This window comes from Carcharhinus amblyrhynchos, chromosome 15 (assembly GCF_965287045.1).
Source record: "Carcharhinus amblyrhynchos chromosome 15, sCarAmb.v2.hapA, whole genome shotgun sequence".
Classification (NCBI taxonomy): Eukaryota; Metazoa; Chordata; class Chondrichthyes; order Carcharhiniformes; family Carcharhinidae; genus Carcharhinus; species Carcharhinus amblyrhynchos.
Window position 1 is genome coordinate 69,366,118 of NC_137338.1, and position 23,479 is coordinate 69,389,596.

General features: G+C 43.8%; 1 protein-coding gene across 5 annotated transcripts in view; it reads right to left on the bottom strand.

The window, feature by feature from the left end:
• mcf2la (mcf.2 cell line derived transforming sequence-like a) overlaps positions 1–21,920 on the bottom strand; it is a 197,054-nt gene extending 175,134 nt beyond the window's left edge. For 3 of the 5 annotated variants that reach the window (XM_080204142.1, XM_080204149.1, XM_080204150.1), the window contains exons 1-2: positions 21,835–21,920; positions 20,941–21,239 (exon numbers count right to left, since the gene is read on the bottom strand). In XM_080204142.1, coding sequence (XP_080060268.1) covers positions 20,941–21,070 — 130 coding nt within the window. In that variant the 5' untranslated portion in view covers positions 21,071–21,239; positions 21,835–21,920. The other 2 variants (XM_080204143.1, XM_080204144.1) reach the window with 2 other exon arrangements.
• Between the last annotated feature and the right edge of the window lie 1,559 nt (positions 21,921–23,479).

Consider the following 23,479-nt stretch of genomic DNA (forward strand, 5'->3'; position numbering starts at 1 on the left):
TGCGTGGCTAATTTGTGGAATTCGCTGCTTCATAGCACAGTGTAGTCTGAATCGTGGAATGGTTTCAAGAAGGAGCTAGATATATTTCTGATAAAAATCAGGTTAAAGGGATATAGGAAACAGACAGGGAGGTGGATTTGAGACCAAGGTGAGATCAGCTATGATCTGACTGGATGGCGGAGCAGCTTGAAGGGCTTAATTGCCAACTTCTGCACCTAATTCCTATGTTCCTATTTAAATGGACAGCTATATTTCTTTAGTTCGTTCTCAGTGAGAGAGAGGCTTTATTGAATGGCTTAGAAATGATAGCTTGCCTCATGGCAGTCACATGATGTAGCAATTTAATTGGTAAAGATGGTATTTCTAAAACACAAACACTCATTGTGAATTAATCACCACTAGAAGTTTTTGTGACTTGCACCCGTGTAAACCTTCAGGAGTTGCAACTTTGAGACAATCAGAAGTAGGAACAGGAGTTGGCCGTTCGGCCCTTCGAGCCTGTCCCACCATGTAATAAAATCGTGGCTGACCTAGCATTCACTATTTCCCTCCATGACCCTTAATTCCTCCACTGATTAAAAACCTATCAATCTCAGCCTTGAAAATGTGAATGAACTTCAGTCTCCACAAATTCAAGAATTCCAAAGATTCACCACTCTTTGAGAGACAAGATTCTTAAGGCACAAGGATCCTGAAGGGCATGCAATAAAAGATTCTCAGAGAAATGTTTATTTTAAATTTACTAAGAAACTCACTCGAGTACGGTAATAAAACTCGATGAGAGTTTTGTTTAGTGTTTAAGTCATGTAAAATCAGATTCATGATGGATAGGTACTTGACTTTGTTTTAGACATATCCATACATTGGCTGTGTTACTCTAACTTTACCAAGTTAATTTTCTTAAAAATATCAAGTAATATTTGTAAAGCAAAGTGTTCCTGTTTAATTATGTTTGAAATGCTGCCTGATGGGACAGTTTTGTGGCAGCTTTTATATTTGGTGATACACTGAGTCCAAAATAGAAACTCTACCCTCAAGGGTGATAGTTAAACCCAAAAATTTGGAATACATATAATACTTTCCAAAGCAGCAGACTATCCCTGGTGTTCCTTTCATGTTACAAGTTACATAACCCCTCCCAGATCCGTATTTGTTTGTATTCAAACTCTAACTGTTCAGGTCATTTATCACACAGATTATCATTAAAAAGTCACGTCATCACAAATTATTTCCTCCCTTTTCAGGAAACAGCTGGGAGATGGTGACTAAATGTGCGCACAGCCAGACACCCACCCAGGCAAAAGACACATCAGATTGTGTATTGATCACATATTAATCAATTTTCCTCATGACATTTGACATAATCGCAATGTAATTTCTAGATTTAAATGAAAAAATATAGTTTTGCTCGATAGTCAGTATTTCTAAAGGATTATTTCTATCATTTTTAAAACAGGTGGAAGTGACTAGTTGCACGAAGAGTGATCATCAGAAATTGACATCAATGATCGCTAAAGATGAACGCTGCGCAGTCGGGGAGGCGGAGGCAGGGAGGGGTACCGCGGCCAGGGGGAATGGGGACAGGTGCCACGTTGCGGCTGGGGCGGAGGGGAGGGGCGGGGACGGCTCCTGCCCTGCAGCCGGAGACGACGGGGACAGGTGCCACCCCGTGGCCGGAGACGACGGGGACGGGGACGGGTGCCGCCCCGCGGCCGGAGACGACGGGGACGGGGACGGGTACCGCCCCGCGGCTGGAGATGACGGGGATGGGGACGGGGACGGGTGCCGCCCCGCGGCTGGAGATGACGGGGATGGGGACGGGGACGGGTACCGCCCCGCGGCCGGAGACGACGGGGACGGGGACGGGTGCCGCCCCACGGCCGGAGACGACGGGGACCGGGACGGGTACCGCCCCACGGCCGGAGATGACGGGGACGGGGACGGGTGCCACCCCACGGCCAGAGATGACGGGGACCGGGACGGGTACCGCCCCGCGGCTGGAGACGACGGGGATGGGGATGGCTCTCACCCCATGGCTGGAGGGGACAGGGACAGTTCCTGCCCCGTGGCCGACGGGGGTGACGGGGACGGCTCCCGCCCTGCGGACGGAGGGGCGGGTCAGCTCCTGTCCCACAGCCGGAGGGGACAGGGACAGCTCCCGCCCCACGGCCAATGGGGGGGATGGGAACGGTTCTTGCCCCGCGGCCGGAGGGGACAGGGACAGCTCCCGCCCCGTGGCCGATGGGGGGGACGGGGATGGCTCTTGCCTCGTGGCCGGAGGGGACGGGGACAGCTCCTGCCCCACGGCCAATGAGGGGGACGGGGATGGCTCTTGCCCCGCAGCTGGAGGGGACGGGGACAGCTCCCGCCCCGTGGCCGATGGGGGGGACGGGGATGGCTCTTGCCCCGCGGCTGGAGGGGACGGGGACAGCTCCCGCCCCGTGGCTGATGCGGGAGACGGGGATGGCTCTTGCCCCGCAGTCAGGATCTGGAACATGTTTTGTCGGGCAGTCAGGGGCACAATCAGGGAGGTACTTAAAGGGTTGATAAGGTCATTACTTACTTTAAGTGATTTTGACTCCAGTTTTAGAGAATGAATAGACCCATCCCTCCAACAGACAAAGTTAAAGCTGGCCTCTCAGGATCTGTGATACTTAACACCGTGAGTTATTCGATCTCTGTATCAAAGTGAGACAAGCTGCTCCCCAAAACGCACCTGTCATTTCCTTCAGTCGCAGCCACATCTCAGTAATACTCTTACACAACAAGGAAACCGGGTTCATCCTGGCAAGAATCACAAGGTATATAGACTATCCAGGAGCATGCCAGCCCATCCCATCATTCAGTATGTACACACGCAGCAGCAATCCTGATGTCTCACCCTCTACAACCCTCGGGAGGTGGGGTGGGGGCAGCAGGGGGGTGAAGAATGCCTCACTGAACACAGAACAGCGTCCGGTCACAATCTCATAGGGCCTGCCTGAAGGTGGTTGGATCTCCCACACACAGTTCTGAGAATCCACTCACATCTATTGACAGCCCTTAAAAAAAAATTAAGCCAAATGGGCTTGCACGTTCAAAACGTTAAGAATAATCTTCGGCAATAGAATAAATGGATAAAAAGGCAAAGCGTGTGCCTTCACATCGAGAGTCTGAAACCTCCCTAAGGACCCCTTTTTGTAGGCAGCTTTAATGGAGTCAGGTGATACTGTTCTGCCTGAATGGAATAAAAACCACTTTACCTTCCAATTGTGAATTCAAACAGCCTCACCTTGTAACAAGGTAGGACCTGAAGTACACTGCAATACCTCAAAAGAAACTAGCCAGGCCAGCAGGATTCATAAATCAGGAAATATTAAACTGCATTTTCTTATGATCAGCCTGCACATTCCTTTTAGATTCTGGGGGATAGAATAATCGTGACACACTTTTCACGCCATCATCCAACAATAAGAATATGCTATAAAAAGGAAGAATTTTGCAATACATTAGTCTTCCACCAAGATAAGGTATGGGACTGAATACTTATCACCACAGCCATGTTTCTCGATATTACAATCATAGCCACAGTTAAAAAGTATTTAATTGGTTGCTAAATGTTTGGGGATATGTGATAGATAGAACTGCAAGCTCTAGATCTTGTATTATTCCAGTTTCTTAGAATCATAGAATCCCGACAGTGCAGAAGGAGGCCATTCAACCCATCAAGTGACAAGTGGTGTTCCTCAGGGATCAGTGCTGGGACCTTTGCTGCTTGTAATATATATAAATGATTTGGAGGAAAATGTAACTGGTTTGATTAGTAAGTTTGCAGATGACACAAAGGTTGGTGGATTTGCGGACAGTGATGAGGGCCATCAGGGGATACAGCAGGAAATAGATCAGTTGGAGACTTGGGCGGAGAGATGGCAGATGGAGTTTAACCCGGACAAATGTGAGGTAATGCATTTTGGAAGGTCTAATACAGATAGGAAATATACGGTAAATGGCAGAACCCTTAAGAGTATTGATAGGCAAAGGGATCTGGGTATGCAGGTACACAGGTCACTGAAAGTGGCAATGCAGGTGGAGAAGATGGTCAAGAAGGCATATGGCATGCTTGCTTTCATCGGCCAGGGCATTGAGTTTAAAAATTGGCGAGTCATGTTGCAGCTTTATAGAACCTTAGTTAGGCCGCACTTGGAATATACTGTTGAATTCTGGTCGCTACACTACCAGAAGGACGTGGAAGCTTTGGAGAGGGTACAGAAAAGATCTACCAGGATGCTGCCTGGTAGGGAGGGCATTAACTGTGAGGAGAGGTTGGAGAAACTTGGTTTGTTCTCACTGGAGTGATGGAGGTTGAGGGGAGACCTGATAGAAGTCTACAAGATTATGAGAGGCATAGACAGAGTGGATAGTCAGAAGCTTTTCCCCAGGGTGGAAGAATCAATTACTAGGGGGCATAGGTTTAAGGTGCAAGGGGCAAGGTTTAAAGGAGATGTATGAGGCAGATTTTGTACACAGAGTAGTGGGTGTGTGGAACTCTTTGCCGGGTGAGGTAGTGGAAGCGGATAAGGTAGTTACTTTTAAGGGGCGTCTTGACAAGTACATGAATAGGATGGGAATAGAGGGAGGTGATCCCTGGAAGGGTAGGGCATTTTAGTTAAGTTGGGTAGCATGGTCAGTGCAGACTTGGAGGGTTGAAGGGCCAGTTCCTATGCTGTAATTTTCTTCGTTCTTTAAGGACCCATCCCCATCCCCGTGCCCCTCGGTGGTGGGACTGCGACAGGACCCATCCCCATCACCGTCCCCCCTGACTAAGAGTCAATTTAGCATGGCCAATCAACCTCACTTGCACATCTTTGGGGGCTGTGGGAGGGAACTGGAGCACCCGGAGGAAACTAGACGAGAAGAATGTGCAAACTCCACACAGTCAGTGACCCAAGGCCGGAATCGAACTTGGGTTCCTGGTGCTGTGAGGCAGCAGTGCTAACCACTGTGCCACTGCGTCACGCTGAAAACGGGATGCTGGCATGATTCCTACTGCGTTTCAATTGTGAAGATTGCAGTGTTTGGCTGATTATCAATTGCTATTCCCAGTAATCCTGCTCAGATCACAAAGTTTCTGGCCGATTCCGGGATTGATGTATGAGGAGAGATTGACTAGGTTAGGAATGTTTACGCTGGAATTCAGATGAATAAAGGGGGAATCTCAGAAAATTCTAACAGGACCAAACAGGGCAGATGCAGGAAGGATGTTCCTGATGGTGGGGATGTCCTGAACCAGGGGTCACAGTCTGAGGATACAGAGTAGACCATTTAGGATGGAGGTGAGGAGACATTTCTTCACGTAAAGAGTGGTGAGCCTGTGGAATTCATTACCATAGGAAGTAATTGATGCCAAAACATTGAATGTATTCAAGAGGTGACTAGATATAGCACTTGGGGCGAATGGGATCAAAGGTTACAGAGAGAAAGCAGGATTAGGCTGTTGAGTTGGATGATTAGCCATGATTGGGAAGGTGGAGCAGGCTCAGGGCTGAATAACCTCCTCCTACCTTCGACGTTTCTTGAAAGTATTGATAAAATTTGTTGGTGCTGGCAAAGACCCCAATCTCCTAGAAAAGCTGAAACTGTATCAGGCGCCTGATAAAGGGCATTTGGTTGCCAATCCTCCACAACTGGCCTGGAGACTCCAGGAATTGAAGATCAATCTTCAGGATGACTGATGTGTGTGACCCTGGAGACTGTTTTCCCCTCTCTTAGTTTTGAGCATTTCTCTTTGACAGGTAGAAAGCAGCAGATAGTTGGAGGAGTTATGTTTTGATAGGAAGCCCTGGAAAGGCTTTAATTTACAATGACATGGATTGCAAAATGTAATGGAAATTGATCAAGTTTAGAAATTTTATCGAATTTTAAATGGCAAAAGTATTGGCCAAACCTGTGCAGAAGATCACAATGCCAAAGGAAAATGAATCTTCTCAATGGTTTAAAGAGGAGTGCTGGAAGTCTCCCCAACTGATACATCACAGCTCGAACTAATAACCATACAATTTTTTTATTAACCATGCCTATTTGGGGGTCTTTGAGATTCTTAAATTTAAGATAGTTGTTTTAAGGTGAAGAATATATTAGACATGTTTCACAGTCATTGGAATGTAACCTTTTAATTTAAGAAACCGACTACAGATAACCAATATAACTAGAAAATTGTTTTGTATGACCTTTTAAAGTCAATTTCAGCATTTTTCGATTGGTTTTATTCAATGGCGAAGCCATGTCCCCTCATTGTAGTTTCACCTGTCAGTGGAAACAACACCTTGCTTCTATCTTATCTATTCCCTTCATAATTTTATATGTTTCTGTCAGATCCCCCCCTCATTTTTCTGAATTCCAATGAGTATAGTCCCAGAAACCAAAAGAGAAAACACTGGAAAAATCTCAGCAGATCTGGCAGCATCTATAAGGCGAGAAAAAAGTTGACACTTTGAATCCGGATGACCCTTTGTCAAAACTCTCCTCATAAGCCAACCCTCTCAACTCTGGAATCAACCTAGTGAATCGCTTCTGCGTCCCCTCCAGTGCCAGTATATCCGTTCTCAAGTAAGGAGACCAAAACTGTGCACAGTACTTCAGGTGTGGCCTCACCAGCAGCTTATACAACTGCAACATAATCTTGCTGTTTTTAAACTCCATCCCTCTAGCAATGAAGGACAAAATTCCATTTGCCTTCTTAATTACCTGCTGCACTTGCAAACCAACTCCTTGAGATTCCTGCACAAGGACACCCAGGTGCCTGTTCCGCCACTCAATCAGATCATGGCTGATCCCTTCCTGATCTCAAATCCACCTGCCTACCTGTTCCCCATATCCCTTTAACTCATTTTTTATCACAATGTCTTGTGATCCACTGACCCTGCCACTGAGCCAGAAACTCCAAGTTTATGTCCCACTGCAGCACTTTATGGCCAAAGAAGTTACATTCATAATGTGGCCAAATTGGTTAATTATCAACCTCCAAATCCTTCGAACACATGGGAATATTGAGCACATGATCAAGTAAGCAGAGACCTCTAAGGTGGAATTTTCCCATCCCAATCTCCATGGGAATCGTAGAGGGCAGGGGCAGATCTTACAAAGGTTCATTGACCTCAGACAACAATTTCAAGACTTGGGGCGTACATGGCCGAACATCCCATCCCAGATCTACAATCTGGTGGAAATGAGCCTCTATCATCACTCACTCCAGATTACAACGAGCATGTAAAGGCATATGCTGCCACACCTTCTGAATGAATTGTGACACACCACCATTTCTGAGCAATTATTCTCTCCCAAGCTATTATTTAACTTTTCATATCCTCAGGGAAGCCATTATTATTGCCTATAAAATAATCTGCTTCCTTCTGATATTTCATTTTCGCTCTACAAATCTTATCACTTCTTCGATACAATTTCAATACTTCTCACAATTATCTTTATACTTACTGAGTCAGCACAGAAAAGGCCCTTCAGACCATCGTGTCTGCGCTAGTCAAAAAGAAACCACCTAGCATTCTAATCCAATTTTCCAGCACTTGGCCGATAGCCTTGTATGTCTTGGCATCGCAAATGCACATCTAAAAACTTAAATGTTATTAGGGTCTCTGCCTCCACCATCCTTTCAGACAGCGAGTTCCAGACTCCCACCATCTTTAGGGTGAAAAATCTTTTCCTCACGTCCCTTCTATACCTCCTGGCCCTTATCTTAAATCATTTTCCCCAGTCATTGATCCCTCCATCAAAGGAGAAAAATTTCTTGCTGTCTACTCTATTTACACCCCTCATAATTTTATACATCTCAAATCATGTCACCCCTCAGTCTCTCTACACCAAGGAAAAACAACCCCAGTCTATCCAATCGCTCTTTATAACTAAAACGCTCCAGCCCTGGCAACATCCCGGTAAATCTCCAATTTCACTAGATACCTCATTTTTAAATTTCAGTTTAGCTTTAAGCTATCTATGTATCCATGAAATTTCATTCTTCAATGTACTCTCTGTTTTGCCTTCCAGCACTATATTTTCTACTATTTTTATATCATACTTGAAAATTTCACACTACTGACAGATCAAACAGTTTAGTTAACTTCTGTGCCCAGCTAAATTGTCTAATAGTTTTAACTTGCTGAACTGTGCCTGCTCCTGTCTTGACTTCAATCTTGCTGAAAAGAAGGCATGTTTTTGAAACTTTAAACCTTGCACTCATCAGGACAAATGCAAGAATACGAAATTTTAAACAATTAAGACAATTTATGCTACAGGAATAAAGATTTGTTGGCGAGTGGACTCTGATTGGCCAAAGCAGTGGAAAAAGCAAAGGGGAATTATAGATGCCCTTAAGGTAATCCAAGAAAAGAAGCAACATTTAAACATATTCCTTTTCTTTGCAGAGGTTGAGACTCTGGGTATGAATGAATGCTACTACTAACAAGCATAAATGAGCCACATGATGAGGTCAACTGATTATAGCTTAAAAAAGATATTTTGGTGAAATTTTTAATTTTGTACTCATCAGGACATCACAAAAATACCAATGTCAGCGGAAGTAACAACTGAATGAGAAGAGAGTGCTGATTGGTTGGAAAGTGGACTCTGCTTTGTTGAGGCATTGCCATGGAGAATGCATCAGTTGTTGGTGACTAGCAATCCACTGCCAAGCGCATTTTGAAATTTAAACCAGGCAACTTGATTTTGATTGGTACAGACATTGTCCTGAGGAATGAACCAGTGCTTCAGTATAACTGAAACAGGCACAATAGGGGCAATTCTCCTGTCCCACTGCACTGCTCGAGTAGCACAATGAACTAGGAGATATCAGCAGGGGACTGTAGCATGATTTGCGACTGCTGGGCTCCCAGGCCATTTTTTTTTACATAATCAGCCTCACATTGGAAATCAGCGCAAGGCTGATTACAATATGGAAATTGACATTTCCATGTCATTAGTGAACCCGAGACAGTATCCTCCAGGCTCCCACCCTGCAGGAGAACTTCCCACCAGTGGGGATTAAAGCGTGATCACCCCGTTGATGGGACAGAGGCCATTGAGGCCCCACCCGGGAGGTTGGGGGCAGGGCATTATCAAGCAGGAACCCTGGCACTGCACACTGGTCAGTGCAAAGTGGGTGGGGCCAGAGGGGCTGGGCCTACTGGAATGCAGGACCGATTGATGGTGGTGGTGGGCAGGGGACGCACTGTGCATTCAGCATTAGGGATTGGGAGGGAGGAGGGGTGATCTGGGGAAGCTGGCGATTGGAGCTGGCTGGGGGTGGGGAGGGTAGGGTGTGGAGGAAGTTGAAAAGCAATCGGAAAGCCAGTGATTGGGGGCGGGGGTGGGGGGGAGGAGGGGGGATGCCAATGCGCATGCGCTAATCTTCACACTGACAGATCAGCGCATGTGCAGTGGCCCGCTCAACATGCCGATTCTGGCCTCCTGGTTCCCATTGGGCACTTAGCTTTTTTTTGGGGAGAATCACCCCCAATGTGTGTACATATTCTTTCTGTTTGCAAAGAACAGGGCCCTGTATATTAAAATATCTAGCTTTCAGTGCATGTAAAAGCTCTACATTGCAGGTCTGACCGACAATCTTAAATAGGTTGTCTGCATAATTTTTAGCAAATGTTGACCAATGCCGGCACTGCTTGAGGGGCACCCCCGCCCCCGACTTCCTGGGTGGGGCCTCAATGGCCTCTGTCCCCACCAACAGGGTGATCACACCTAGTCCCTGTTGATGTCAACCAGCTTTAATCCCCGATGGTGGGAAGCTCTCCTGGCAGGATGGGAACCTGGAGAATACCGGCTTGGGCTTGCTAATGACACGGAAATGTCAATTTCCATATTGTAATCAGCCTCACGCTGATTTCCAGCGTGAGGCTGATTATGTAAAAAAAAATGGCCTGGGAGCCCAGCAGTCGCAAATCATGCTACAGTCCTCCGCTGCTATCTCCTGGTTCATTGTGCTACTCGAGCAGTGCAGTGGGACTGGAGAATTGCCCCCATTGTGCCTGTTTCAGTTATACTGAATCACTGGTTCATTCCTCAGGACAATGTCTGCACCAATCAAAGTCAAGTTGCCTGGTGTAAATTTCAAAATACGCTTGGCAGTGGATTGCTAGTCACCATCAACTGATGCATTCTCCATAGCGATGCCTCAACAAATCAGAGTCCACTTTCCAACCAATCAGCACTCTCTTCTCATTCAGTTATTTCCCCTGATGTTGGTATTTTTGCGATTGTCCTGATGAATACAAAATTAAAAGTTTCAACAAAATATCTTTTTTCAGCTATAATCAGTTGACCTCATCGTGTGGCTCATTTATGCTTGTTAGTAGTAGCATTCATCCATACCCAGAGACTCAACCACTGCAAACAAAAGGAATATGTTTAAATTTGCTTCTTGAATTCAATAAATATTTGGAATTGAAAGTCTAATGAAACCTGATCGCCAGCTTCCCCCACCCCTGTACCTCCCCCTGTCTGGAAAATATCACGCATGTAGCCACTGCATAGTAATAGCATGGAACAGCTTGGTTAGCCTCTGGTTCAAATTTACCTTGTAAGAAGTCTGACAACGCCAGGTTTAAGTCCAACCGACTTATTTGTTAGTAAACTTGCAAGCTTTCGGGGTTTGCCCCCTCGTCCTTTATATTTTTTTTTATATTTATATTGGCAGGGGAAGGTAGGCTTGTGGTGGACAGCAGTGGTGAAGCTAATTTCTCAACTAGTGTATCAAGAATAGAAAATGTGTTGGACTGCTCCATGTCAACAATGAATCTGTGTGCCAAATGGAGCCTATTAAGATATCTAAGGAAAGGATAAACAAATCCTTTCATGCTGCTAACAATAGGAGTGTGATATTCCACTAACAGGGATGCTTCCATTGGTCTAAAAAGACATTCTGCTTACAACACAATTAACCAACGTCATGTATGAATTGCAGTGGCATATGTTTGGTACCGTGCCATGCATACCAGTGATTGGCTGATCAAATCAAACAACATGTTCCTCTAGCTGTTGGTAATTTACAGAGTACAGGCCATACTGATACAGCAGAAACTTGAAAAATCTAATGCAAAACATGTACTGTTAGATATGATTCTATAATTGGGCAGCACTTGATGAGCAATCCTGAGTGCACTCGTAGCTACACTAACCTCTAATTTAAGATCATCACTCAAGCCCATAATCTAGCCCATTTATATTAGCCAGAACCAACATACTATTTGCCATGGGAAACACTAGTGTGTATTTCATACACTAGGCATTCCAGAGGAAAATAACGTAGGGTTTGGAATGCAGCAGCAAATTGCGCTATCTTAAAAAAAATCTCAAAGTCATGCACTGAAACACATCTCTGCACTCAGATGAACATTTATCCCTGGGTTTTCAACAAGTTAAAAACTGCAGATATCACATTGCTTCCCCAGTTCAGTGAATTTGGGAAGGGGGAGAAAGGGAGAGAGATAGAGAGATGGAGAAAGAAAATGAGCGCAGGAGATCAGATACATAAGGAGGGAGAAATGAGAATGAAAACGTTTATGCAAGCTTGTAGGCGATTCTTTGGGTCTCCTCTACTCTAGCAACACAAGCTCAACGGAAATCTTGTTCAGACATGTAAACAAGTTCCTTCTATGGTGGCAGAATGGGACAAATCTGAAGTCTGCTTTATCACATCCGTCATTACTTTAGAGTGTGATTGTCTAACTACTGTTCACCTGTTAATTCACGTGTACAGCAAACTTACACTGAATATTGGAGTTTGAGATAAATATGGTAAATTGTTTTATCTTCCTGAATTTGTATATGTTTGTAAAGAGATAGCTAGGGTAAAGGGATCATGAATATTTGAGTCATATTCTTGTGTTTGTACTGAGATTTTTTCAAAGTTTTTGTCTGGTGTAATTTAGTTAATTTTTTCTTGTTTAGTAAATGTTTTATTCTTTATCAGCAGACTCCTGTGAAATTGTTCAATAACTTTCCTTAATGGTTTCACAAGAAAATTAGAACCTATCAAACCAGGTTTCACTTTGGAATCTGATTTGTCCAGTGATAACATAGCTGGGATGCCAACATCCATCCTACTATTTAGATCCTTGAAGAACTCTGACAAATTTGAAGTTAAAGTTTTAAAGTTTGAAGTTAAAGTTTTTATTTATTAGTCACAAATAGGCTTACATTAACAATGCAATAAAATTACTGTGAAATTCCCCTAGTCGCCACACCCCGGCATTTGTTCAGGTACATTGAGGGAGAATTTAGCATGGCCAGTGCACCTAACCAGCACATCTTTCAGACTGTGGGAGGAAACTGGACCTCCCAGAGGAAACCCACGGGGAGAATGTCCAAACTCCACATGGACAGTGACGCAAACTGGAAATCGAACACAGGTCCTTGCCACTGTGCAGCCAACATTAAATTTGTCATACAACATACACAGGGAGGAGGTAGAGAGAGACAGTACAGATAGACAGGGAGGGGGAGGAGAAAAGAGAGACAGAGTGCAGGTACACAGGAGGTGAGGCGATAAAGGAAACGCAGGAGATGAAGTGTGGATGCTGCAATCAAAACATGTTAGATATAAATACACTTGTGTAGACATGACGAGAGCTCAAGCAATGCACGGCACAGTAGCACAGTGGTTAACACTGCTGCTTCACAGCTCCAGGGACTGGGTTCGATACCCAGCTCAGGTCACTGTCTGTGCGGAGTTTGCACATTCTCCTCGTGTCTGCGTGGGTTTCCTCCAGGTGCTCTGGTTTCCTCCCACAGTCCAAAGATGTGTGGGTTAGGTTGATTGGGCATGCTGAAATTGCCCCTTAGTGTCCTGAGATACATACGTTAGAGGGATTATTGGGTAAAGTATGTAGGGATATGGGGTTAGGGCCTGGGTGGGATGGTGGTCGGTGCAGACTCGATGGGCCAAATGGCCTCCTTCTGTACTGTCGAGTTTCTAATTCTAATCTTAATTTCTAATGTCCAGATGCCTGTACTTTTGTTTTCTGAAAACCACCCTCTTTAATTTCTCAGTCACAGCCACAACAGGATGTAAGTATTTATTGTCCCAGGAATTCAGGCGGATCAGGTTATGTTAATTTATTTTAATAAATAGATTTTAAAAAATCCCAAAATCAATGCCTGTTTCTCTAGCACATAAATTTAATTGACAGCCATGTGTGTCATTAAGAAATAATTCAAACTGAAATGATACATCAAATTATTTCAGCTGACAAGGAGGACCATCCAGGTGGTCTGAGCTCCTAAGTTTCATTCAATTATATACACTATAACCTTTTCCAATAAATCTTTCCAGTACTTTGGTACATATGCTGGCAGGGATTTATACATGCTTCATTTTAGAAATATGCAAATACTCCATAAATTAGAAAGGAAATAACAGGACGCAATCCAGCTGGAATTTCCCTCCAAATTCCTTTAGGAATTTTCACAGATTTTGGTTAAATCCGCAGATGGAAATGCAGTTACAGTGAGTCATTTAGCTGAAGGTGTCGTTGAAACCATAGCAATCACAACTTAGGTACGGCTCCTGTACCTTAAAAGCACATCCCCGAGACAGTTCCCAAGAGTAAGATAAACAGACGCTGATCCAAAGGTTTAGGAAATGTAATCAAAGGTTTGATCAAAGTGTTGGTTTTCAGTAGCTTTTTAAAGGGGGAGAAAGAGGAAGAGAGAGCATAAACATTCGAACATAAGAAATAGGAGCAGGAGTAGACTATACAAACCATTAAGCCTGCTCTGCATTCAGTACAATCGTGGCTGATTTTGGTTTCAACTCTATTTTCCCACTAGCTCTCCATATCGCTTAATTCCTTGGGAGACAAAATATTTGCCTATTTTAAATATATTCAATGATGAAGCATCCGTAACCCTCTGGAGTAAAGAATTCCAAAGATTCACCACCCTATGAGTGAAGAAATTTCTCCTCTTCTCACTCCTAAATGATTGCCCCCTTATAGTGAGACTGTGCCCCCATGTTCTAGATTTTCCAGCTTCTCTGCAACTACTGTGTCGTTCTCCTTCTGAATCTTGTAAATTTCAAAGACAACACCTCTCACTCTTCTAAACTCGTGGATTGTAGACCCAGAGTATAGAGAGAGGTAGAAAGGGAGTTCCAGAAAGTGTAGCTCTATTACGAACGGTAGGGCAAAGGGACAAGAAACGTAACAGATTGCATCAGAAGAACACAATGTTAGAGTGGTGTTATATATTTAAGTGGTTAGAATATAGAAACCCTGCAGTGCAGAAGGAGGCCATTCAGCCCATCGAGTCTGCAGCAATTTCACCCAGGCCCTATCCCCATAATCCCACATATTTACCCTGCTAATCCCTGTAATCTACGCATCCCAGGACACTAAGGAATAATTTATTATGGCCAATGCATCTAACCTGCACATCTTTGGACTGTGAGAGGAAACCAGAACACCTGGAGGAAGCCCACGCAGACACGGGAGAATGTGCAAACTCCACACAGACAATGACCCAAGCCAGGAATCGGACCTGGGTCCCTGGAGCTTTTAGGCAGCAACGTTAACCAGTGTGCCACCGTGCTGCCCTGCACAATTGCTTAATGCGTCAGTCACATGATTTGATGGTGATGTTGTTGGCATGTTTCACAGGCTTCTGCTTTAGTTTCATTTTCTATTCTGTACCAGCGACAGCTCCTGCAATAAACCTGTCGCTGTTAGTTTGAGGTGCAGTGGTGTGCAGCTGTTATTAAAATGTCACTAAAGTCTCCAGCTGATCCTTGGAAGGTAAATTAAGTTTTAAAAGACTTTGACAGGTATAAGCAGGACATGGCAGACAGTTCTGCGAAGTGCTCCATCTCCTCACCACCTATGCAGTGTCTAGGGCCCTTGTTACCAAATGCCTGGCTCCTCTTTGTCCTGCTGACTCTCTAATGAATGTGGGAGTAATACCTAGGGCTCTTCACAGTTCTCCCCTCAACTGTTCTGAACCTGGCATTTTCTACAACCTGCCTGCCCCTTTAAATATCCCATTCCTCTCCTTCCAGGAGGTCCAAACAAGTTTTTAAACTATGTACATTGACTTTGATGGGTATGAAGTTAGGATACCTGTACCACTTCACCACCACCTCCCCCCTCCCACCCCAGCACTGATGACCATTGCTGAAAAGTTATGCACTGTTTGACACTGGTGTAACTGCCCCGCTGTCGCCACATTCCACCCATCCATTTCCATTCCCGCCTTCGATGGGACCCTGAAAGTTCACTCTTCACGTTGAAGAAGAAAGAAGGCTATGAGAAGATCGAATACATTTTGGAGACTTGGATAGAGCAGGGACAGGAATGGTTGTTGCAGGTTCCGGGGTTTAGATGTTTCAGTTAGATCAGGGAAGGTGGTAAAAGAGGGGAAGGTGTGGCATTGTTAGTCAAGGACAGTATTACGGTGGCAGGAAGGACGTTTAATGAGGACTCGTCTGCTGAGGTAGTATAGGCTGAGGTTAGAAACAGGAAAGGAGAGGTCACCCTATAGGCCCCCAAAATGTTCCAGAAATGTAGAGGAAAGGATTGCAAAGGTGATTCTGGATAGGAGTGAAAGTAACAGGGTAGTTGTTATGGAGGACTTTAACTTTACAAATATTGACTGGAAATGCTATAGTTCGAATACTTTAGATGGGTTAGTTTTTGTCCAATGTGTGCAGGAGGGTTTCCTGACACAATATGTAGATAAGCCAACAAGAGGCAAGGCCATATTGGATTTGGTACTAGGTAATGAACCAGGCCAGATGTTAGATTTGGAGATAGATGAGCACTTTGGTGATAGTGACCACAATTCGGTTACGTTTACTTTAGCAATGGAAAGAGATAGGTATATACTGCAGGGCAAGAGTTATAGCTGGGGGAAAGGAAATTATGATGCAATTAGGCAAGATTTAGGATGCATAGGATGTGGAAGGAAACTGCAGGGGATGGGCACAATTGAAATGTGGAGCTTATTCAAGGAACAGCTACTGCGTGTCCTTGATAAGTATGTACCTGTCAGCAGGGAGGAAGTGGTCGAGTGAGGGAACCGTGGTTTACTAAAGAAGTTGAATCTCTTGTGAAGTGGAAGAAGGAGACTTGTGTAAACATGAGACATGAAGGCTCAGTTAGGACGCTTGAGAGTTACAAGTTAGCCAGAAAGGACCTAAAGAGAGAGATAAGAAGAGCCAGGAGGGAACATGAGAAGTCTTTGGTAGGTAGGATCAAGGAAAACCCTAAAGATTTCTATAGGTATGTCAGGAATAAAAGAATGACTAGGGTAAGATTAGGGCCAGTTAAGGACAGTCGTGGGAAGTTGTGCATGGAGGCCAAAGAGATAGGAGAGGCGCTAAATGAATATTTTTCATCAGTATTCACACAGGAGAAAGACAATGTTGTTGAGGAGAATAATGAGATTCAGGCTATTAGACTAGATGGGATTGAGGTACATAAGGGGGAGGTGTTAGCAATTCTGGAAAGTGTGAAAATAGATGAATCCCCTGGGCTGGAATGGATTTATCCTAGGATTCTCTGGGAAACTAGGGAGGAGATTGCAGAACCTTTGGCTTTGATCTTTATGTCGTCATTGTCTACAGGAATAGTGCCAGAAGACTGAAGAATGTTGTCCCCTTGTTCAAGAAGGGAAGAAGAGACAACCCTGATAATTATAGACCGGTGAGCCTTACTTCTGTTGTAGGCAAAGTTTTGGAAAGGATTATAAGAGATAGGATTTATAATCATCTAGAAAGGAATAATTTGATTAGGGATAGTCAACACGGTTTTGTGAAGGGTAGGTTGTGCCTCACAAACCTTACTGAGTTCTTTGAGAAGATGACCAAAGAGCTGGATGAGGGTTGATGTGGTGTATATGGATTTCACTAAAGCGTTTGATAAGATTCTCCACGATAGGTATTGCAGAAAATACAGAGGCATGGGATTGAGGGTGATTTAGCTGTTTGGATCAGAAATTGGCGAGTTGTAAGATGACAGAGGGTGGTGGTTGATGGGAAATGTTCATTCAGGAATTCTGTAACTAGTGGTGTACCGCAAGGATCTGTTTTGGGGCCACTGCTGTTTGTCATTTTTATAAATGACCTAGATGAGAGCGTAGAAGGATGGGTTAGTAAATTTACGGATGACACTAAAGTTGGTGGAGTTGTGGATAGTGCGGAAGAATGTTGCAGGTTACAGAGGGACATGGAGAAGCTGCAGAGCTAGGCTGATAAGTGGCAAATGGGAATTAATGCGGAGAAGTGTGAGGTGGTTCACTTTGGAAGGAGTAACAGGAATAGAGAGTACTGGGCTAATAGTAATATACTTGGCAGTGTGGATGAGCAGAGAGATCTCGGTGTCCACGTACATAGATCCCTGAAAGTTGGCACCAGGTTGATAGGATTGTTAAGAAGGCCTATGATGTGTTAGCTTTTACTAGTAGAGGGATTGAGTTTTGGAGCCATGAGGTCATGTTGCAGCTGTACAAAACTCTGATGAGACTGCACTTGGAGTATTGTGTACAGTTCTAGTCGCTGCATTATAGGAAGGATGTGGAAGCATTGGAAAGGGTGCAGAGGAGATTTACCAGGATGTTGCCTGGTATGGTGGGAAGGACTTATTAAGAAAGGCTGAGGGATTTGAGGCTGTTTTCGTTAGAGAGAAGGTTAAGAAGTGATTTAATAGATGCATACAAGATGATCAGAGGATTAGATAGATCAATAGTGAGAGCCTTTTTCCTCAAATGGTGATGGCTAGCATGAGGGGACATAGCTTTAAATTGAGGGGTGATAGATATAGGACAGATGTCAGAGATAGGTTCTTTAGTCAGAGAGTAGTAAGGGCGTGGAATGCCCTGCCTGCAACAGTAGTGGACTCGCCAACATTAAGGGCATTTAAATGGTCATTGGATAAACATATGGATGATATTGGAATAGTGTGGTTAGATAGGCTTTAGATTGGTTTCCACTGGTTGGCGCAACATCAAGGGCTGAAGGGCCTGTACTGCGCTATAATGTTCTATGTTCTATAGATGCTTAATTATGAAAATATTTCCAATAATTGGTGGACCAGTAATTACATGGGATAACTTTTAAGATTATCACCTGAAGGACAAAGGAACAAGCTTGGAGAATTTTGTTTACACTCAGGATTGTTCGGTTAGCACTGCTGCCTCACAGCGTCAGGGACCTGGGTTCAATTCTGGCCTTGGGTGACTGTGTGGATTTTGCATATTCTCCGTATGTCTGTGTGGGTTTCCTCCGGGTGCTCTGGTTTCCTCCCACAGTCCAAAGATGTGCAGGTTAGGCTGATTGGCCGTACTAAATTGCCCCTTACTGTGTCAAATGTGTAAGTTAGATGGATTGGCCATAGGAAGTGTGTGGGATTACAGGGATAGGACAGGGAAGATACTCTGTCAGTCGGTGCAGATTCAGTGGGCCAAATGGCCTCTCCTGCACTGTAGGGATTGTAAGATAGCAATTTGCATTTATATTGAATCATGAGCATTAAGAACCGTCTCAAAAGGCACTTCACAAATTTCTATCAGAAAGAAAATGGACGTTAAACCAGAAAGAAACAACAGGAAAGATGGCCAAATGTTTGATTGAAGAAGTGGATTTGAAGCAAGTATTTAAAAAAGGAAAAGGATAACTAGAGGCTTTGGGAAAGATTTCTTTTAATTCATTAGTTGGATGTGGGGGGTTGTAGGCTGGGCCAGTATTTGTTGCCCATCCCTAATTGTCCTTAAACTGAGTGGTTTGCTCAGTAATTTAAGAGTCAACTATGTTGCTGTGGGTCTGGAGTTACATGTAGGCCAGACTGGGTAAGGGCACATTGGGCCCCAGTAGACAGGCACACCAGCCATCATGTTAATCAATGGTTGGGTCATAAGCTTGGAAATCAATAACTGATTCCATAAATCTTGGCAGCAGGGGTAACTGTACCCACAGTTGGCTGATCTAGATAAATGCCACTGGTCAAAGACCATATACAATCTCATGTACTCAGAGGTGGCCCTAAAGAACTGAAAAGAACCAGGAAAAATCGTTACTCTCCTCATCTTCACAAATTAATTATGCTTGAGAGAGAGAGAGAATCAATGGTAAAATCTTAAACCTTTAGCACTGCCAATGGAAAATGATACACTCCACTATGCACTCAGCAGCCCAAATGGGTGAATATGGACTTATACAATGAGAAAAGTTGACATGGAGTGATTCTTAAGTTACGAGGGACAATATATTAGAGGTTCAGAAAGTTGAATTTAAAGAGCAATTGGAGACATCAGACCCTGGTTGTGCTGTTGTATAATTATCTCCATGAAAAGACTCTGAAGAGGCAGTACAAAGAACCTTCTCTGTAATGCAGAACATGTGAGATTGAGCAGTGGCTGCAGGAGCTTTGTCATATATTGACAGAACGTCAAGGCTCCCTCACACATAATGCATGGATTAGCAAGGATTGATCCTCAGAGACCATACTGCTGGCTGGGTGGAGGCACTTTCACATCTCCTGAGGTGATGTCTCATCAACCTAGATTGCCTGCTGTTGCTCTTTTGCCAACAAATGAACTCTAAAAAGGGGAATATTTTTCAACATCATCCTTCATTTAGAATGGACCAGATCAATACAATTAATACAACAGTGATACCTGTAGGACTCTACTGCATTTACAAACTGCAGTGACTGCTAATGCAATACATGACTGAATTTTCCATTTACAATACTCGTGACCGCAGTGCATGTTACTGCATTAACTTTGTACTTATACCCACAATCTATGAGGACCATAATTGCAATAAAGTAATTCTCTCTCTCTACACACACACAAAAACATATACGCACACATACACATACATATACACAGACATACACATGCATAGACACACACACAGACATACACACACATAGCATCTCCTTAGTTTCTCTTATAGAATGTGTAACATGATTACTGCTGTAAAAAGTGTACTGTTACACTGAGAGTTAAGTTAAAATATGCACCAATTATATATGCACAGATGAAGACAATGTATGTTCCTTTCAGGAAACCCCCAGTAATTTCCATGTATTATATTTACCATTAAATATTAATATTGTGTTTATATGGTACGTTGAATTATAAGCTACTTAACTTTGTATTTGTTCTTTATTATTTGATAATCTCTTTTTTCACTGACAATGCATTAAAACACATGCAGAGACAAAATACAAATCTATATCGTGTCCTGTGTCAGAAAATGTTAATATTCTAAAGCAGGAAAACCTAATGATAGCCTCCAGCTCTGATGAAGTATCTCTGCCTAAAACAAGGCTGATTTTTCCTCAGTGGTCAGGCTTGCTGTATACTTCCAGCATTTTGTGGTTTCTACAGCTCCATTGACCCTATACAGCAGACAAACAATTCCCAGTCACAATCACAGCCCAGCAGATTAAAAATGGATCTTTGCAACACTCCAGCTCATTCCAGCATTGCTGCATTTAGTGGCAGCTCAGCGATTTGATCACCATGATCCACAAAAGGCAACAATCCACTGATTCACTCTTGAATTGCTAAATTCTTTCTGGAGCTAATCTGCCTGCTGCTTTCAAACTACCTTTTGCTTTGAAACTTAAGCCTTTAACAGCAAACCAGTTGAAGCTGAACAGATACATCCTTACAGAATGAGGTCAGTGACCTACCAGGCTGCAGGAGACAAGCACATCATTTAAAAGGGATAACACGAGGGACTACATTGCCTTAGGGGTTAAAGGTAGTTTCCATTGGGATATTGATGTGATTATATCACCAGAAGGCAGCATTAATGATATAGAAAATAACCATTGCAGGAATGACAGCGTGACATTGGGAGCAGGAGGCAAGGACAAAGGCAAACAGCAGCTAACATTTACTCAGATAAACTTTATGGCATTCAGAGGACAAACTCACCAGACCATTTCCCTTTCTGGTGCCCTTTCGAATTTGCTTTGGATGTGAGCTGAGCACTGCTGAGGTCACGGTGTGTAGGATGAGGCTGAGTGAGGGGTGAAGTGCTTGTCAGAATCTTTATGTCCTTCATTCAAACATTCTGACAGAGACTTCCGTGTATAGGCTGAGAAGTTTCCGCGGCAACCTCTTCTGTGTAAATTCTTTACGAGCTGATCTTCATCTGTGTCACAAGAGACTGGCCTGCAGAAGCAAAGATCTTCGAAGATAATCCGAATAGAGGAGAGTTTTCAAGGGCAAATCTGCAATGGGGAATAAGTAGAATAAATCCTGAAGTGCTGGTACGATTAGTGCAAATCTCCTCCCTGCAAGCAAATGGCATTCTGCAGAGCAGATGATTATTATATTACCATTATTCCTCTGAGTCAATCAGTGGAGGCTGGTGCTTTTGTGCTATTTACACTTTATGCAGCACCTCAAAATGCATGACACTGCAGGAATTCTTAATCACTTGCAGTGTGTAGTAGTGGAGCTCACTGAATCTCATAAGTGAATCATTTTCTCAATAAAGTTAAATGGGGGGGGGGAAATCAGCTTCAGTTTCTTGCGCTAACAGAAGCAATGTGGTTTCTTCAAATGCTCTCTATGCATCTCAACAATTGAAAGCGTGGACCTCAATTAGATAAAAAGGATTCATATCTTGAAAGTGATATAAATATCTTTCTGGAGCAACTGAACCATCTATCAAATGGAAACACTGGACGTAAAGATAAGCAATAGATGATTTGAAATACTGACAGAAACTAAATGACGCTCCCAGCTGAGGAAGACACGTCTTGTTTATCAGTACTTGTGCATACATTACATGTTTTTGAGTTGATTATGATTTCCACTCACCGTGACTCACTGCTGCTGCAGCATCCAGGTCTCAGCAGTGTACAGGAACGGTACACCTCTAGAGGACAGCCATTGCATGGACTGCGCAAATCAGCACAGAGATCACTTCTATGTACCTGCTGACTCATGCTCCACACCCTATTACTTGCTGTGCAAACAATTTGTACACCATCAACAAATTAATGTCAGACAATGCTTCAATACATTGAGCAGCTTGAGGTATTCAGGTCTTCATTCCACTTAAGCTGTCAGTTCCAGCTTCTAAAATCACACTTTTTTGGCTTCAACAGTGCTTAGAACTTGTCAAAGGGTCTGGACATCAAAATAAACACTTAAACAAAATAAACAAAGGGAGGCTCGAAAGAAAGGAAAACATTTAGTTGTTTGATGCTTTCCTAAGAAGCTGGTTAGTTTTAGGGCATCTCTATATCATAGTTTTAGGAGTAGCAGTTTAGATATATGTTATTAGCTGGCACAGTAGGGGCATGTCTCCAATTAGACAAACTGAATGAGGTACACATTCATGAGGAGTTTGCAGAAATCACATTTCTGGAAAGGTTCAGGCTTGTAGTTACTCAAATCTCTTGTGACACCAATTACTGGAGGAAGTTTATCACAGCCCAGTCCTGCAGTGAGTTTCAACGTAACAGATTTAATTTCAGATTGCCAGCATCCACAGTGCTGTCAACATAATAGATATGAACTGCAGAAAGGATTTTCCCACGGCAACCCTATCCTCATCGAGCACTTTGTGCTGAATATACTTAGTAACAGATACGCTACAGATTAAAGTCAAAGATCAGTTCCTCCCCCACCAATGCTGGGCAACATGTGGCGGTGGGTGGGGGGCGGGGGGGGAGGGGGGAGGGGGAGGGGTGACACATGGATTCTGAGTGCAGTCCAGGAGGCATTTTGTTGATCATTATCCATGCTCAGGGTTGCTAGATTCTGCTGGTTTTCACCTAACCTGCACACCTTCAGACTGTGGGAGGAAACCAGAGCGCCCGGAGAAAACCCACGCAGACACAGGGAGAACGTGCAAATTCCACCTGTGACCAAGGCCAGAATCAAACCCGAATCCCTGGCGCTGTAAGGCAACAGTGCTAACCACTGTGCCTCTCTGTGCCAACTTGCCGATCTATTTAAATCATTTTGCACACGCTTACTGTCCACACCATCCTTCTCATGCTTTGGACCCAATTTTGTGTCAACACGTCCCTATGTATAAATCCCTCTGTTGACGTTTATAATGGGCTTCGTCTATGTAAATTTGTCACAATTTGCATCTGCACATTTCGATCTTCATGCAGCTGTGCAAACTAAATTCTGAAGCTGTTCAGACTCCAAGCAGCATTTTGGCCTTTGGGCCACGACATTGATCTTCAGCGGAATGGGGGTACAACCCCCACACTGTGTGAGGAACGGTAACCTGGAAATGATTTTCCCAGAATTGGCCAATTGATGGTCAGAGGACAGGCTGGCCTTTCAGCTGAGGAAGGCGGGTGGGTATTTGTAGCTGGAGGGATGAATGTGGAACTAATGTGGAAGGAGTTGCAGTCTGCCACTTCAGGTCAGTAAAGCACTCTTTCCAGAATGATTCAGTCTGATCAAATAAAACAAAGAACCGTTCAGTCATGGGACCTTG